Genomic DNA, 16,928 nt, shown 5'->3' on the forward strand with positions numbered 1-16,928 from the left:
ACAAACACCTTACTCAAATTACTATTTACATGCATTAACTAAATTCTGAAGATTGAATTAATATTTCTTAACTTTCTGAATGTTATTCAATATTAATAGTAATTGTATTAATATAAACTTTTTTTTTAGCATATTCTTAACACAAATTCAGTAATTTTCCTGCCCTCTTTTGATTGACTAGATATCGGCCGTTTTAAAACTATCGGCCGTTAGCGTGAAAATGTACTTTTATCGGCCGATACCGATTATTAGCCGATATATCGGTGCACCTCTAACTTATGAGTCTCAACTTTTACTACGAAATTAAAGCAATAAATGCCGTTTTGACTCATGTACTGTACCTGATATCCAAAAGAATCGATTTTGAATCGAGTTCAGAATCGAATCACAAGCTTGTGAACCGAATCTTGAAATTTGCGTCAATACCCAGCCCTTTAAAATTATGATTTTACTAAACAAACATTATAATAGTAATACTTATCCAGCTCAGCACATTCAAATGCGATAGTGCATGAAGACACAAGAAACCAACGCTTGAACGCGTGTTAACTAATGAGTGTAATCATGTTTATTATGAAGTGCATCTATATAATGTGATGAGAGCCAGACCTTTATTATCTAACACAGGTAGGAGGCATGTAAACATGAAATGGCCCTTAATCAGAAACGCGCACTAGCAGTTCTGTTGTCAATATAATAATAAAGAGTTATTGATCTGATTTCTCACCTGCTGACTCGCCAGTGTTGATCCAGTCCGGATTGGCAATGCTCGCGATGGCAAATATATCCGCAGCCAGAAAGAGACATCCTGAAATAATGGTGAGTTTATCCATCTCAGGTTCCCTGGACTCTGACACAGGAGTGAAGAACTGAGCTAGTCTCTCTACAGATATCGGCGGCGGTCAGTAAACACTGCTCGGGTCTGACCGCATGATATGCTGTGATATGATATGGCTAGAAGTCCAGCAGCTTTGTGCAACGAAACAAACTCCCTAAAGACCAGGATGTGCCCCTGATCTTCCTCCTAACAGCTGATGCTCCATCCTCACACGGAGACTGCGGTCTTCTTCTGTTACTAGCTAACAGGCTACAGATCCGCACGGTTTGTTTGCCATCCGGAGGGCCTAACGCCACTCGACGTCCACATATCCATCTCCAAGAAGGTCTCGACCGCGGGATTGAACTACAAAAGCGTCAAAGAAGCGAGTTAGAGCGATTCAGGGCCGTTTTCGTCGACGGTGTTGTGGTCCATCTTTCTGCTCAGCTGCACGCGCATCTGCACGGACGCCGAGCGCGAGCACAGCACCGCCGCATCACCTTCATCTCCAAAAACCCGTCAAAATGTGCCTCTGTAAAGTGAAAGCTCGTTAACTGGGCGAGTTTGGAAAGAAACGCCTGCGAGACGCCGCAGGAGCATGAGAAGCTGTAGTGTAAACGCACCGCTCGCGTCTTTCCCAATGACATCAAGCGAAAACCCCCACGCAGCGTCTATCGTCAGACACACACAACAGGCCCGCGAGATCACGCTCCGTCTACTGCTCTCGCGAGACTCCGCGTGGTTAAAGGGGGTCTGTTCTGTGTGTGGGGGCATCACGAGTGTTTCTGTAATTATTATTACACACTTAATAATGCACGCAGTAACCTCAAAATACATTTCATCAACAATAAATGTGTTATGCAACAGAGACCGTGACGTGTTTATTTGATGAAAAAAAAAAAAAAAAAAAAACGTTTTATTTTGCATTAATACAAAATGTGCGATGGAAATAGCCACATAGTAAATAAACAGTATTATTAGTGTTCATACTTCAGTAACCTTATGACAAATACTCAATCAGCTATGAGAAAAGCATGTTAAAGGTCTTTTATCATAATTATTTTATTTACTGGTCTTTGACTAGAGATGGTTTATATTTGAGACCGTTTTAGCACATTTATGCCAAATTTTCAACTTAAAACATGCCTTGTAAGGGTCAAAAACGAAATGAAGAGTGTGAAATTACATTTTAATGCAGCTAAAACAAATATCTGTTTAGTCTTTTAATAATTCACGCATAATAAGAAAATGTTGCATTTACTTTCTCAATGTCTCCCTCTGCAGGCTACTGGAAAAACTAACATAGACAGGCAATGGGTCAGAAATCATGATCCCACAGACCCTTCAGTGACATTATAAAGCAGACAGGAGGCATTTATGACTGATAGATTTGTTTTAATGAATGTACAGCAGATATACAGTGATAAGGAAGAAAATGATGGCTGTGCTCTCTGTACACCTTACCAAGGACCAGATTTCATGATGAACTGACGAAAAAAAAACAACAATCAGGGTTTCAGAATTATTTTACACTTGAATAAGTAGCTGCACAATGTGTGCACTTTGGATTCACAATTCATCAACAAATGGTGTGTTTGCCAAATGTCCACAACTTGACATGGTCTTCTTGCTTTCAACAAACTTCTTTGCAGCCTGATGAAAAAACAAAAGAGAAGTCTGCTGTAAAATATCATTCAACAGTTGTTGTTTTTTACTTCTTTCATTTTCTGCATAACTAGCGACACTGAGCATCAACCAAATGATAATGATGTATTAGATAGGACTGTTAAACAGATCGCTGTCAAAATAAAAGTCCCACACAACAACTAGAGCAGCAGGACAGATTACATCAATTCAGAGTTCCTACTTCCGGTGCGAATGCAACCAAGAAAATGGCCCTAGGGGAACGTTTAGTTCTCTGTGAACCGTCCTGGGGTGCGTTTCCCAAAAGCATCGTTAGCCAACTAACATCGCAAGTTCCGTCGTTACTTACATAGTTCAACGATTTGATGTTTCCCGAAACCATAGTTCAAATGAACATTCGCAAACAGCATCGTAAACTTGTGTGGTTGGAACGGCAGGTCTCGAGCTGTGGTTCGAAGCATAGTTTCCTGTTTTTATGACATGTGGACTTAACAAATCGTCATCAAAATAAGCAAGCTGACATTAAGTACAATGTATATCTTTTATTTCGAATTTATACAAATGTCATTTATATATTTCAGTTTGTCAAGAGATTTAAAGCACCGTTTTTGGAGAGTGCGCATGTGCGTAAGAACAAGCATTTGATTTAATCTGGAAATAACAAAATAATCGAGAAAAATGAGAATTAGTCCTCTAATGCCATGTCCGTAATTTATAGCAGAAAATCTAGCATTCATTTCGATCCCAAATGGATTCATTTAAAGAAGTTATTACTCCACCACCTGCGTGACTTCATTCACCAACGTGGTTGAACGACAAGTTTACAACAATGCGGTTTCGGGAAACAGTCGTGACTAGGCTAGTTGATTTGTTCAACAATGCATCGTACTATGATAGTGAAGCAGAGAGTAACATCGTTGTACAGGAAACGCACCCCTGGTGGCTAGTTCCTTTAGTAAAGTGTCCATCGTATGTACACTTCTGTATCTCACCAGAAGTAGTAGGTCATCAGTGTACTTTTTGCCTTCTCTTTTATGAGTACTATGAATTCGGATATATTTCTGTCACATACTATATAGTAGGGAAAGTATGCAATTTCAGATGTGGCCTAGAAAGTTACAAATTTGATCAAGGTTGGAGTGGATCTCGAGGACCAGAGTTGAGAGCCCCTGATTTGCATTACAAGCCTTACAAACTGTTCAGTGGGGGAGACTGAATATTTGCTACATATTTGCTGAAAAAGGCTTTTTTTTTGGACACGTCATCAAGGCAAAAATCGCTCTGGCTGCTTTCTTGTTTTTGAGGTTGTCAACTCGGTTTAATAAATGGGCTTGCTGGACCGGGAAGACGCTTGGCACTTTCCACAGTACAATGAACTCAAAAGATCAAGGATTTGTCACGAGTTAAAAGGCTTACATTGACCACGTCGCTGGAGGTCACAGAGTCGATGATCTGCGTCACAGACTGTGGCGAGCTGTAGGCGCCGCTGCTGATCACCTGAACGCCCAGCTCCTCCAGCAGACCCTCTGAACTCTCCAGAGACATCAGATAATCCGCCTTCAGCTGGTTCCTGAACACACGCAACACAACAGAACCTTCATTCAAAACCACGCCTGTCCATATACCAACAAGCAATAACACTGTCAAAATAGCTTATGTGGCAGTACATTATGGGTGTAAAAGCATTGCCAATGTGTTTAATTTGGTCTGCTGACAGGCTGGTGTTAGTAGACTCACTTTGCTCTGGTGAGGTCATCTGCAGTAAGTCTTCCTTCAGCCACAGCCGTCACCTGTGCCACAGCAGCATTGATCACCTGCAGAGAGAAAGGTAAATAGATCAATGCAGATGTCAATCACTCACTCGCTTCACACCGTCAGCATTAAAGGAACATGGGGCGCTCCTGCCTGAAGGCGAAGTACACACATGACATCATTTCAATATGAATTCTGTAATGTCATTTATCATCGTCAGCAATCATGTATGCCAAAAATTAATTTTTGAACACAATAACATTTCATGTCGGTCTCTCTTTAACAATGTAGTTTGTCTAATCAGTCCATCTATCCGTGCTGAAAAGCAGAGGGCGCTGTGCTGACCGTAGTAGATCTCGGGTTTATAGGTCTGGTGTTCACGCAGAATGAAATGCAGCGAGCTGAATGAACACACGTCACACAGAGCACTTCTTTGCTTTTAAAAACACGAGACAGAGCAGTGCGGTGGAATAGAAGTGTGGCTGAAAAACAGCACAATGGCCAAAGACGACTGAAATACAGTAAACACTTGCGCACTCCCGCCGTCTCCACTGACTAATTTCTTTTCCTGTCGTGCATGCACAGCCTTTGAAATGAGACGCAGCTTGTAGGATGTTATTGTGCGACGAAAGGCCGCCTCTGCAGAATCAGATCAATGCCTACTTCTACATCAACACATCTTTGGCCCCACCCACTGGCGTGTAAGTGAGATGAGAATAGACACATTACGTTTCATTGGACAAAATATTAAATTACTTCATTTTTAACTATGTGAATGCTTCAGTAGAGCATTATTTGTTTTTTGATACATTTCATTGTGAATTCTTTTCAGTGCATTCTTTTACTGCAAGATATGGAACTGACAGTAATCCCACAATATGTAAGTAAGTGTTAATTCTAATGCCTGATTTGTGATCAGGGACTTCTGATATGATTCATGTACAGTCAGATGTTCTTTGTCTCAAAATTGTGTATTGCTGTTTATGCATTAATGACTAAACAATCAACTTCACATCGTTTCTCTTAGTAGTGTTGAAATCATCTGTTATTTAAATTGAGTAATTTATATAAGCTACAGAAAGCCATCAAAGAACACTCCCTTGACAATCGCTGGAGCTGTCAATCACACAGCATTTAGTTTAGTTTATCAGTGGACTCTCGCCAAAATTCCCATTATAATCAATGACACATCTAAAATGCACAACAAATCTCTTATTTACATTGTGTCTGCACTGTTAGTTAAGATGAAAGCATTCGTGAGAGTGCAGAAATTGAATTGTAATGACGAGATCACTGCATTAATGCACACAAAAGACATGTCTGTCAATGGCTACATGCTTTCATGTGACGGGAGTAGAACATAATGCTGTAATCAACACTTTTCACAATTAATTAATCTTCACAAGAGTTATAGCAAAAAATGTAGTAAAAATTCTGAGAGAGTTCCACATGTAAAAATTTTTATGCAAAGTTTTCAGCCAATCACAGCAGTGGGCATTTACATTTAAGTCTCACAGGAAAAACGCTCTTTCAAACAGAGCGTTCAAATCAGAGGGCTAAAATTAGGATAGAGAATGGGCTTTTATTTCTAAATTATGACACTTTTTGATGTAAAAATTATACTTGCATCATAAGTGCACCTCAGGAAAAAATTAAAAATGAAAAAATGCAGTTCATGACCCCCTTAAAGAGCTGATGAGGTAATTAAACTTCAGTGGAACTGAAAATTTGTGTCCAACTTCTATACTTTTTACCTTTCAGAGTTTACAGGGGGGCAAAGTTTAAATTATGGTGGCTACATGTTCAAATGTGTTTTTGTTGTTTTTTTGCATACCATGAATGAGAATCTTGCAGGCACCCCTGAAAGGAACAGTTCACTCAGAAATGGTGACTGTCATTGTATGTAAAAGAGCTTAAAAAATAACAACATATGGGTTTGGAACAACAGCGTGAGTGAATGACTCATTTTTGACTAAACCTGTCCTTAAATGGTTAGTTCACCCAAAAATGAAAATGATGTAATTAATGACTCACCCTCATGTCGTTCCAAACCCGTAAGACCTCCGTTCATCTTCGGAACACAGTTTAAGATATTTTAGATTTAGTCCAAGAGCTTTCTGTCCCTCCACTGAAAATGTTTGTACGGTATACTGTCCATGTCCAGAAAGGTAATAAAAACATCATCAGAGTAGTCTATGTGACATCAGTGGGTTAGTTAGATGTTTTTAAAGCATCTAAAAAATCTAAATCCTCCAAATCCACTTTTAATCCACAGTGACGCTGCTTCTTCTTCTTCTTCTACGGTGGTTGGCATCCATCTTATTGATGCATTACCGCCCCCTTCTGCTCCGGACAGTGACGCGATTAGGACATCAGTGACATGCACACCTATGCACCATTTTAAAAAAATATAGCAATACCACAATACAAACAATGTAGAATAGCTTGAATACAGCATGCGTCTCCCTCAGACTGTAAACGAAGCTCGGGCGCACCGGATAACACGTCATCAGCGTCACTGTCCGGAGCAGAAGGGGGCGGTAATGCAGGAAAGAAGAAGAATAAGCAGCGTCACTGTGGAGTGAAAGCGGATATACAACACACCCGGAAGAGAAGACAATGCTGAATAAAGTCATAGTTTTTGTTATTTTTGGACCAAAATGTATTTTCGATGCTTCAAAAACTTCTAACTAACCCACTGATGTCACATGGACTACTTTGATGATGTTTTTATTATCTTTCTGGACATGGACAGTGCACCGTACATACATTTTAAATGGAGGGACAGAAAGCTCTCGGACTAAATCTAAAATATCTTAAACTGTGTTCCAAAGATGAATGAAGGTCTTACGGTTGTGGAACGACATGAAGATGAGTCATCAATGACATAATTTTCATTTTTGGGTGAACTAACCCTTTAATCAAACAGCTAGTTCAAGTCAAGTCACCTTTCTTTCTATAGTTCTTTATACAATCCAGATCGTTTCAAAGCAGCTTCAACAGGAAAAATAATGATTCAATGATGCATCAAATATGAGACAAATTCAGATTTTGCTGCACTAAAAAGAGAACAGTGTCATAATTCAGCTCAAGTTAGTTCAGTGTCAATTCAGACCAGTTCAATAGCTGTGAAAAGTTTATCTGTTATCAAATGAGTTAGAGCTGCTTATAGCTCACAAATGAGCTATAAGCAGCTCTACAGAAGACACAGTAGAGTCGTTATTCACTTTGAGTCAGTTCAGTGTTGATTCAATTCAGTTGGATAACTGTCGGTGTTGCAAAATACATTATTTATAGTCAATACAGCTATAAAGCAGCTCTGCAGGAAACAGTGATGCCATCATCCAGCTCAATTCAAGTTGTGTTGTGTTGTGTTGTGTTGCAAGGAAGCTTTAAAAAAAAAAAAAAAGGTTTGTTCACAGAGCACTCACCTCACGGGCCGAGTCTGCTTGAGAGATGATATACACTCCGAAGAGCCCAGAGTCAGAGTATGTGGCACTGAAAGCCGTGGCCTGCATGGAAAACACATCAGGAGCATCTAAACTGTAGCAATAGCTTGTGTAAGCATGCATACTTTGAGAGAAGTGATGACAGATGATCAGTGCTCACATCAAACGGCTGTGCGGTGGCCTTGGCAATGCCCTGACTGAGTTTGCTGGTGATGTTAGATCCTCTCTTGATGTGCGGTCCAGCACCCAGAAGCCTCTGCAGCACGCTGAAGGCGTTGGCCTCCGCTGAGCCCGTCACGGCTCCTTCACAGGCCAGCAGCGCATGAACCAGCCCTCCACCGCTCTGCACCCGCAGCTCACCTGCAGCACACAAACACCGTTCACTCAGTCAATCTCACAAAATATATCTAGCTCAGATTTCACATAAACCACATGCACAAATGTTACAAAGAAAATTAAGCCTATTTTCCAACCATTTTCAACCATTGCACAGCATATTTTCATGACATTTAAACACATTTGCCAACAAAACGTTCATTACTGTAAAGCAATTGCATGTTGTCACTCACCGCCGCGGTAAACAGCTTGAGCCCCTGGTGTGCCGGCCCCTGTGTGTCCACTGAAGAATTGCTCTCCCACCTTCCTCAGAGCAGCATGATTGACTCCTTCACACACACAGAGATTCAACATCAAACACTCATCACACACAGTCTGGGCTGGGTCAGACAGATACATATTCTTTTGCGACTCTTAAAGTGCCCTTATTATGCCATTTTAAAGGCTCATCATTTTGTTTTGGAGTTTACATGCATACAAGATCAAAAATACTTTGCAGCATCACCTCTTTTCTCAGCATCTGAAACAGTTCGATAAGGGATTCAGTCTCTCTAAACCCCTCTTTTCTGTCAGATGTCCCAGTCTGTTGTGATTGGTCTACTCTGCTCTGACTGGTCAGATGACACCGTTTGCTTTGATTGGTCAACTCTGATCTGACCATAGGCTGGCTGGCAGTGTGCAAATTTATAACAAACCTACATAGGTTCAGCAGGAACTAAGACTGGAATTACTGACGACTAGTTTCAGCAGTTCAGATTTGGTTCTTTTTCTTATAATTCCATTCATTGTGCACTTTGACATTTAAAATGTTGCAGCACTTTTACATTCACAAACAGCTATATTACACACTACATGAAAGTTGATATCCGAAAAAGCATACATAAAACACATAAAAGGTATTTTTATTTCAATAAGAGCAACTAAAACCACAATTTTGATCAAGCAAGTAGACATACACCACGTTCCAAATTATTATGCAAGTGACATATCAGTAGAATAAGCGTTCAGACTTTAGTTTTTCTAAGAAAATGTTTGTTCGTTTATTTATCCATGACTTTTTAGATAACTGGTATCAATCTCAGACAAAATAATTTGCCAGGTCTATGGAAACCCTACTTAGAGGTTGTTCCACATTATTAAGCAAGTCACAGTTCTCATGCAATATGGGGAGGAAGAAAGATCTTTCTGAAGATGAAAAGCATGAAACGGTGCAATTTTGTGCAAAATGCATGAAAACAACTAATATTGTGTGAAAACTGAATGGAGATTATCGAATTATCATAAGATTTGTGAGTGATTTAGAGCACAGCAGAACTCAGTCAGATAAAGGCTTATTGAGGAAAGTTCCTGTCAAAAAAATGTATTGTATTAAAAGGACAGATACAAAAAAAGACAGTGTTGAGCAGCAAACAGGTATTTTAAGCTGCTGGTGTCTCTGGAGTCTTGAGAAGCTCTCCATGCAGGCTGGCAGTTGTGCGTAAAAATGCATTTCAGCCACTCCAAACCAAACCTCACAAAGAGAAACATTTTCATGCTTTTCATCTTCAGAAAGATCTTTTTTCCTTCCCATATTGCATGAGAACTGTGACTTGCTTAATAATGTGGAACAACCTCTAAGTAGGGTTTCCATAGACCTGGCAAATTATTTTGTCTGAGATTGATACCAGTTATATACCAGTTAAAAGACATGGATAAATAAACATTTTCTTAGAAAAGCTAAAATCTGAATGTTTATTGTACTGAAATCTTAATGATATGTCATTTGCATAATTTGGAACGCAGTGTACATTCATGAGAAAGACTTACCTAATCCAACGAGAGCCATTCTTGCACTGGTGTAATTATTCGCAAAGAACTGTTGCAGCTAGAATTTGAGAGAAGAAAGATAAGAGTGTTTGCAAACAGCTCAGCTCAAATAACAGATGAGAAGCTGCTGTCAGTCACTTACATGATCAACACTGATCTTCCCCACCATGTGGTCTGGACAGTACAGTGAGTTGGCTAAAGCATTCTTATATGCAGCTTCATGCAGCTTCTCAATAACACCTGTGCAGGGAAAGCACATCTCATCAGACTCTGCATGTCATCAGATGATTTTCCACACACATTTCTTGGTATTGGTGCACTGTACCTATCTGTGGGCTCTGGTCTGCAACAGCCTTGTCTATCTTGAGCCTCGGTGTGAGGTCAGACAACTCCCAGGGTCTGAAGTCAGGTGCGGTGGTCACATTGATCAGGTACTCAATCACACCGTCACTGCACACGAAACACACAATTAGTTTTCAAATACGATCTTTTGGACCGACTGTCTACAAAGTCATTTTGCAAGTGACAGTTATACCAGCTGCTATTTCTACATTGGCAGCCATAGTAAGGAATAAAACATCAGCAATTCCTGATGACAAGAGAAATTAATAAAACAGTGATAATAAAACTCAATACTGACAAATAAAACAGAACAAACAGTGCCTAAGGTTGCTGACTTCTGCTATAGCCAATCTCACACAGTTGATCTGAGTAAAGCCCTATTCGGACGGGATTAGTTTTACGTGGGGAGGTGGAGTAAAGTCATTTTACCTCAGGATGTCTGTAATATTAACTGGTCAATTTGCATGGGAAAAGACATCTCAGTAAAACTAGCAGAAGTGGGAGGGGTAACTCGATTTACACACCGCCGTCACCTTCCTGTCGTCATGTGGGTATATGTTGCTTCCTGATACGATGTGCGAAAACACATATAATCTAAATATATATAAACTATAAATAACAGTTAGGTCCGATTTATTAATTAAATTCTGATTGGATTATGATGGTAATAGGCACTTAGCTAAAGATAAAATTAGTTTTGTGTCTCTGATAAGTGCTTCGATCTTCTTTTTGCTCTGAATGGTATGTAGAAAATACTTGAGGTTTGCCACAGACTTATCCACCTACAACACAAATGAATGTTTCTTCAAGTGCTTCCATGCTCGAAAACTACTTTTAAACAGGAAATGATGGAATTTTACCGTACATATTTACAGCGGGTCTATTCGACCTGGATTAGTATTACCTGAGTTAATTTTTCCGGACCTTTTTACAGAAGGTAAAAGTCACCGTAATCTTCACTGACATTGTCCGTAATGATTACCGAGGTGGCACATTCGGATGGGACTAAAATCACTAAGAAGCTCTGATAATAATTACTTTACCCCACCTCCCCATGTAAAACTAATCCCGTCCGAATAGGGCTTAAGATACACAAAATAATACTAAAATTACTGATATACTTAGGGATTAAAGTTTGCAGTTGATACAGACTTAAAACAAACAAATATGCTGCACAGCTACAGACAATTAAATGAATTGTTCACTCAAATTGAACAAATAAATAAATCTCTGAATGAAACTATAAATTTGAGTCTGTTTTTAACAATTACCAACGTTGTTACCTAGCTGTTGCCGATACCTTATTTTACAGAGCTAAAAGTCACGGGAAACAGTTGGGTCAAATATTATGTCAGAAAAAAAAAAGTACAGTACTGTCCACACCAAGAACGTAACATGATGATAACTATATTAGTGTCCACCACACCAGCGGACGATATCGTTCTGTTTATTATAAGCAATGCATGTGCTGCAGTTTTGTCGTCTGCCACTTTAAATGCTCGAGCTCTAAAGCAGGAAGGATTCTGATTGGTTGACAATGTTTATCAACTGAAAAAAAAAAAAAAAAAAAAAATCAAAAGTCCAATGACATTGTTTCACTGTGCCATTGTTGTTTTTCTTGGTGTTGTTTTTAAAACTATATCTTTATCATTATAGTATGGAAGCTTGTTTCTGCCATGGGGAAAAAAAGAAAAATAAAATATGCCTTTTTATCTCACAATTCTGAATTTTTGTCCCTAATAATTACGAGTTTACATTTCGTACTTCTGACTTGCAATTCTGACTTTTGTTTTTACAGATGTAAACTCCCAACTGTGAAGAAAAAGTTTTACATAAAGACCCTCCCCCCTTAGTTACTGTTGCTTTGTCTGACAAGCCATGGTGCTGTCAATACATCACGGAGCAAAGACGACAATGACAACACGTCGACAGACAAGACAGAGCAGGTTACTTATGATATGAAAGTGCCAGCTTTCAAACTGTGTAATTTTTTAAGAAATTCAAACAATAAAAAACATTTTGTGGCTCTTTAATGTGCCGTGAAAGATTACTGTAGCGTCTCAGCTCAAGCGGCTCGTAAACCGATCATCTCTTCCTACTAGTTCATTTATAGCATCAAATAAACATGAATGAACATGAGAAAGAATATCGTTTCAAACACGGAAAGACGACAGTACACACTATTTTTCAAGTTCAAATCCACCGAAGTTAATCTTCTAACTCCTGACTGCTTTGTAGGACAAAATGGCGGATTCAGCATTCTGATTGGTTAGATCGCTTGTCAAACAAACTCCCGGCAAAGGGTCAATAGCGAGAGGAAAAAAATGAGTTTATATCACGCAATTCTAACTTTATAACTTGCAATTGCAACTTTATATCATGCAATTAAGAGAAAAAAAGTCAGAATTGTGAGATAAAAAAAGTCGCAATTACCTTTTTTATTCAGTGGCAGAAACAAGCTTCCATATTATAGTTATTGCATCTTCACCTCTACCTACAGATCATTTACTGTGAGATACTCACAAATCATCCCTTAGACAGTCCAGAGAATACACCATGTGTTCCCTCGAAGACGTCACACTAAACAGGAAATGAAACAACAGTGAGACAGAGTGCGATACAAGAAGTATAGTGGATAAGTGGATAAAAACAAAGCTGACCTCAAGCTGGCGCCCGCTGCCTCCAGACCCCGACAGATCCTGAAGGCTGACGCACCTTTAGTGGTCTGAAACACACAACACAAACTCATCATTTGAAACCAACAAAACATCCTCTGCACATCTGATCAACTCACACAGATGTTTAAACAGAGCAGATTCTGATGACAATAGCATGATTATGCATTCATTGATACTAGTATTTCTGAACAATCATACCAGATTGCCTGCCAATCGCAGCATGTGAGTGACGCCCTGGTTTTCCACAGTCTCATAGCGACTGCCGGCTTTCACAAACACGCCGATTTTAGAGACGGGGGAGTAGTTCTCCAGAGAGGCAACGAGAAGACCACTAGGAAGCTTGGACACCTAAACCAAAACGTGGTCATCAAAAGTTAAGTAGTGGTTTTGATCGGTTATTTAAACTGAAAGCATAACAGCACATTACCTGGACATCCTGTGGTGGGAGTGCTGGTGCTGCCGCAGGCTTTCGGGTGACCAGAGGTTCAGTTAACGCCTCGCTCCTCCTGGCGGCAGCGTAACAGCGTCTCTGTGAAAAACACTCGCTGTGAGTAAACCAGTGATGGCCGCTTCTGAAACACCAATTTATGAAGCTTTCAAATGTTTATGAATCTTTTCTTTTAAATCAGAGCTTTGACATTATGTGATTTCAACAAACGAGGATTTGTTAAGTCTGTTTCAAACCTTAGTTTTAAAAATGTTTCAAGAGTCTGATGGTTTGCTGATAGAAGGTATTGATTTTGTGAACCAATGAACAAGTGTCTAATGCAGTGGTTCTCAAACCTGTCCTAAAGGACCCCTAGCACTGCCCTTATCTGTCACACCTACTTCAGGTCTTGCAGTCTCTACTAATGAGCTCATAAGTTGAATCAGAATTTGGATGTCTCTGTTTGATGAGAGAGACATCCAAAGAGTGCAGTGCTGGGGGTCCTCCAGGACAGGTTTGGGAACCACTGGTCTAATGGCTAAAAGGCACAGTATGTAAGTTTCACCACTAGAGGCAAAGAAATTATACTGACAAGAAGCGACACTCAATAGAGAATTCCTATGCAACACCGGCGCCCAACAGCATTTTAATCCCCTGGATCTGGATTTGTGCCGCTCTGTATTAGAGCCTTTATAATAAATTTGCACAATGAAAGAATATTAATAGCCTGTCTTGTTTTGTCCTACCTATAATATGTTGTTGCTTCATTAAAAACCTGTGCTATACATTTAAAAGAAATGTCTTTTAATTATGTGTGTGTGTGTATTCCTTGTTTATCAGTTTTTTGACATTACACATTTTAGCACAGAACTAAAATACTTTCTTGACTGTTGTCATGTCATAAGCTGTCATTGGATTACTGTGTGAATTTTTTATTTGTGGACGTCCCAATCAGGGTTCAGTATGTGAAATTTTGAAATAAATTTTTGTTATATAGTTTGGTTGAGTTAAATTTTTATTAACTGGTTGTGTAAAATAGGCTCAAAATATCAAAATATTAATGTAATCGAATCGTATCATAATCGTATCACAGAACTTTTTGAGGTATCAGAAAATATCGAATCGCTGGCTATGAGAATCGATATTGTATCCGAATCGTGATGAACTGTCCGATTTACACCCCTACTATTAGTAAATATGTAAAGTTGCATAAAATGGAAATACTCAAAGTAGGCTAACTACGTTACCTCAGATGTGTAATGGTTGGATTCCAGAAATGATAATATAAAACATATATAGGCTAAGACAATACAACATTTACTGTAAGTATCATAAAATTTACTGAATTTGAGAAATTTTCTATTGCTTTTATGATTTGGCAGTGAGATATGCCAATTTTGGGTGCATAAGATGTGATGGATTCTGGTGTCCAGTTGGCATTTTCACCCCATAATGGCGGCCGCGCTACCGAAGCGCCACCTAGTGGCTGTTACCCAAAAAGTATCAAAGTTTCGCCTCTTGGGTTCTATACTCTTTGCTAGAGGTTGCTTTTTGAAAACAATAAAGGCGTAGCTTGATGATGCCTTGAATGAGGCAAAAAAATGAACTCAAAAAATTTGATGTGACCTGATATTACCTCAAATTTTTTGAGTCAGCCCAACTTATTCGGGTTTACAGTGTTTGATAAAAAAAAAATACAGTTAAAGTGATGGTTTACTATGATTTTAACTTTAGTTAGTGTGTAATGTTGCTGTTAGAGCATAAAAAAACCATCTGCAAAGTTACAACGCACAAAGTTCAATGGAAAGGGAGATATTTTCTTTTACAGAAATAACTTTGAAGACTAGAATTTTGATTTCATGGTGACTTTAAGACTAAAGAGACAGAGCGACACATCAATCTGAAAACCTGATATTTTGAAGAATGATTGTATGGGGGGGGGGGGGGATACTATGGAGTCAATGGAGCCCATCAACTGTTTGACATCCGACTTTCTTTCAAATATCTTCTTTTGTGTTCAAATGAAGAAATAAACATACAGGTTTGAAACTACATGAGGGTGAGTAAATGATGACAGAATTTTCATTTTTGGATGAACTGTCCCTTTCAGAAAATGATTTTTGCCTTAATAAAAATGAGTAAAATCAGAAAGCCTTTGTTTCAGTGTAGAACATTTACCCATATTCACAACTTTAAAATTCCCTGATATCCAAAGGTTTTTCATGAGGTATTCCTATGAAACCATTTCATCTGAAGGTCTCATCATGATCCTGTACGATAATGAAGATGATGATGATGATGGTCACAGATCAGACCGGTTAAAGGTCACGTGTGCTCTCGTGGAGTTCGTGACTGAAAGTACAGTATCAGTGTGTGTCATGATGACCTTCATCACACAATCACAACAGCAGCACAGCTGATTCACGACTAACACTATCAGGACACTCGAAAACACAAGCCTGCCGGGTCCATCTGTGTGTGTTCGGTTGTTTATTCGAGTTTTTCCGTCGACCGGAGGAAAGTTTTCAGCAGCTGCTGCATGTCAAACACCGGCTCATCAATGACACTAGCAACATTAGCCTGTAACACCTGAATGGGTCGTTTGGGGTGACCTTAAAAAGCGCGAATGCGTTTAAAACACGACACTTAAACAGAGAAGAGAAAGCCGTGCACTCTGAGAGAAAGAGGACTCACGGAGAGATGAGCGAAACCTCTGAATCCCGTCATGACTCCGTTCCTCTCCTTCAGCCGCGGGGAAAGACAGCTATGGCCGATCTGAAGACTTTCCCACAATCCAGTGCGCCTCAGCGACACACCATATATGGACACACCGGAACCTCAAGCTGTTTAATATTAACGAAACTTTACAAAATATTCAAGTCGTACCTGGGATCTCCCTGTGTCCCAAACTATCCATCCTAAATGTGAAAATGGACCACAAAACCAGTCACATGGGTCAATACATTTTAAATTGAGATTTATACATCCAATGAAAGCTGAATAAATAAGCTTTCCATTGGTGTATGGTTTGTTAGAATAGCCAAAATACAACAATTGGAAAATCTGGAATCTGAGGGTACAAAAAAGAAAAAAAAGAAAAAGAAAAATCAAAATATCGCATTTAAAGTTGTCCAAATGAAGTTCTTAGCAATGCATATCCACTCACAAAAATAAACTTTTGATATATTTACGAGAGGAAATTTACAAAATATCTTCATGGAGCATGATCTCCACTTTCAAATAAAATTTTCCTGATAATTTACTCACCCCCATGTCATCCAAGATGTTCATGTCTTTCTTCAGTCGAAAAGAAATTAAGGTTTTTGATGAAAACATTCCAGGATTTTTCTCCTTATAGTGGACTTCAATGGGCACCAAACGGTTGAAGGTCAAAATTACAGTTTCAGTGCAGCTTCAAAGGGCTTTAAACAATACCAGACGAGGAATAAGGGTCTTATCTAGCAAAACGATCAGTCATTTTCGAAAAAATACAACTGTATATGCTTTATATAAACAACTGATCACCTTGCACGTGCTTCCACTTTCCGTATTCTTCAAAAAGCTTATGCTGTATGTCCTATGCCTTCCCTATTCTACTTACGGAACGAACTCGGCACCAGTTTCGTTTTTTTCCGTAAGTAGGATAGGGAAGGCGTAGGACATACAGCGTAAGCTTT

General features: G+C 39.2%; 2 protein-coding genes across 2 annotated transcripts in view; both read right to left on the bottom strand.

The window, feature by feature from the left end:
- mosmoa (modulator of smoothened a) overlaps window positions 1-1,513 on the bottom strand; it is a 36,062-nt gene extending 34,549 nt beyond the window's left edge. Inside the window, exon 1 of the mRNA XM_067377185.1 lies at window positions 728-1,513. Coding sequence (XP_067233286.1) covers window positions 728-833 — 106 coding nt within the window. The 5' untranslated portion in view covers window positions 834-1,513. The remainder of the gene's footprint in view (window positions 1-727) is intronic.
- Window positions 1,514-2,201: 688 nt separating this feature from the next.
- Window positions 2,202-16,056, bottom strand: uqcrc2a (ubiquinol-cytochrome c reductase core protein 2a). Its single transcript, XM_067382785.1, has 14 exons — window positions 15,946-16,056; window positions 13,252-13,353; window positions 13,023-13,172; window positions 12,807-12,871; window positions 12,670-12,726; window positions 10,130-10,254; window positions 9,947-10,044; window positions 9,805-9,862; window positions 8,232-8,327; window positions 7,823-8,022; window positions 7,645-7,725; window positions 4,199-4,275; window positions 3,878-4,031; window positions 2,202-2,470 (listed from the first exon to the last, which is right to left on the bottom strand). The coding sequence occupies exons 1-14, from the start codon at window positions 15,976-15,978 to the stop codon at window positions 2,387-2,389; spliced, it is 1,380 nt and encodes a 459-aa protein (XP_067238886.1). The 5' UTR covers window positions 15,979-16,056; the 3' UTR covers window positions 2,202-2,386.
- Window positions 16,057-16,928: the final 872 nt, after the last annotated feature.

This window comes from Chanodichthys erythropterus, chromosome 3 (genome assembly GCF_024489055.1).
Source record: "Chanodichthys erythropterus isolate Z2021 chromosome 3, ASM2448905v1, whole genome shotgun sequence".
NCBI lineage: Eukaryota > Metazoa > Chordata > Actinopteri > Cypriniformes > Xenocyprididae > Chanodichthys > Chanodichthys erythropterus.

What these genes read in the sequence shown, in the direction of transcription:
- uqcrc2a (XM_067382785.1), bottom strand. Translation starts at nt 15,978, where the DNA reads ATGACGGGATTCAGAGGTTTCGCTCATCTCTCC. An exon ending in GAGGTTTCGCTCATCTCTCC is followed by an intron (nt 13,354 to 15,945) that starts GTGAGTCCTCTT and finishes TGTTTTTCACAG; the next exon opens with AGACGCTGTTACGCTGCCGC. An exon ending in TCAAGCTGTTTACCGCGGCG is followed by an intron (nt 8,023 to 8,231) that starts GTGAGTGACAAC and finishes TGTGTGCTGCAG; the next exon opens with GTGAGCTGCGGGTGCAGAGC.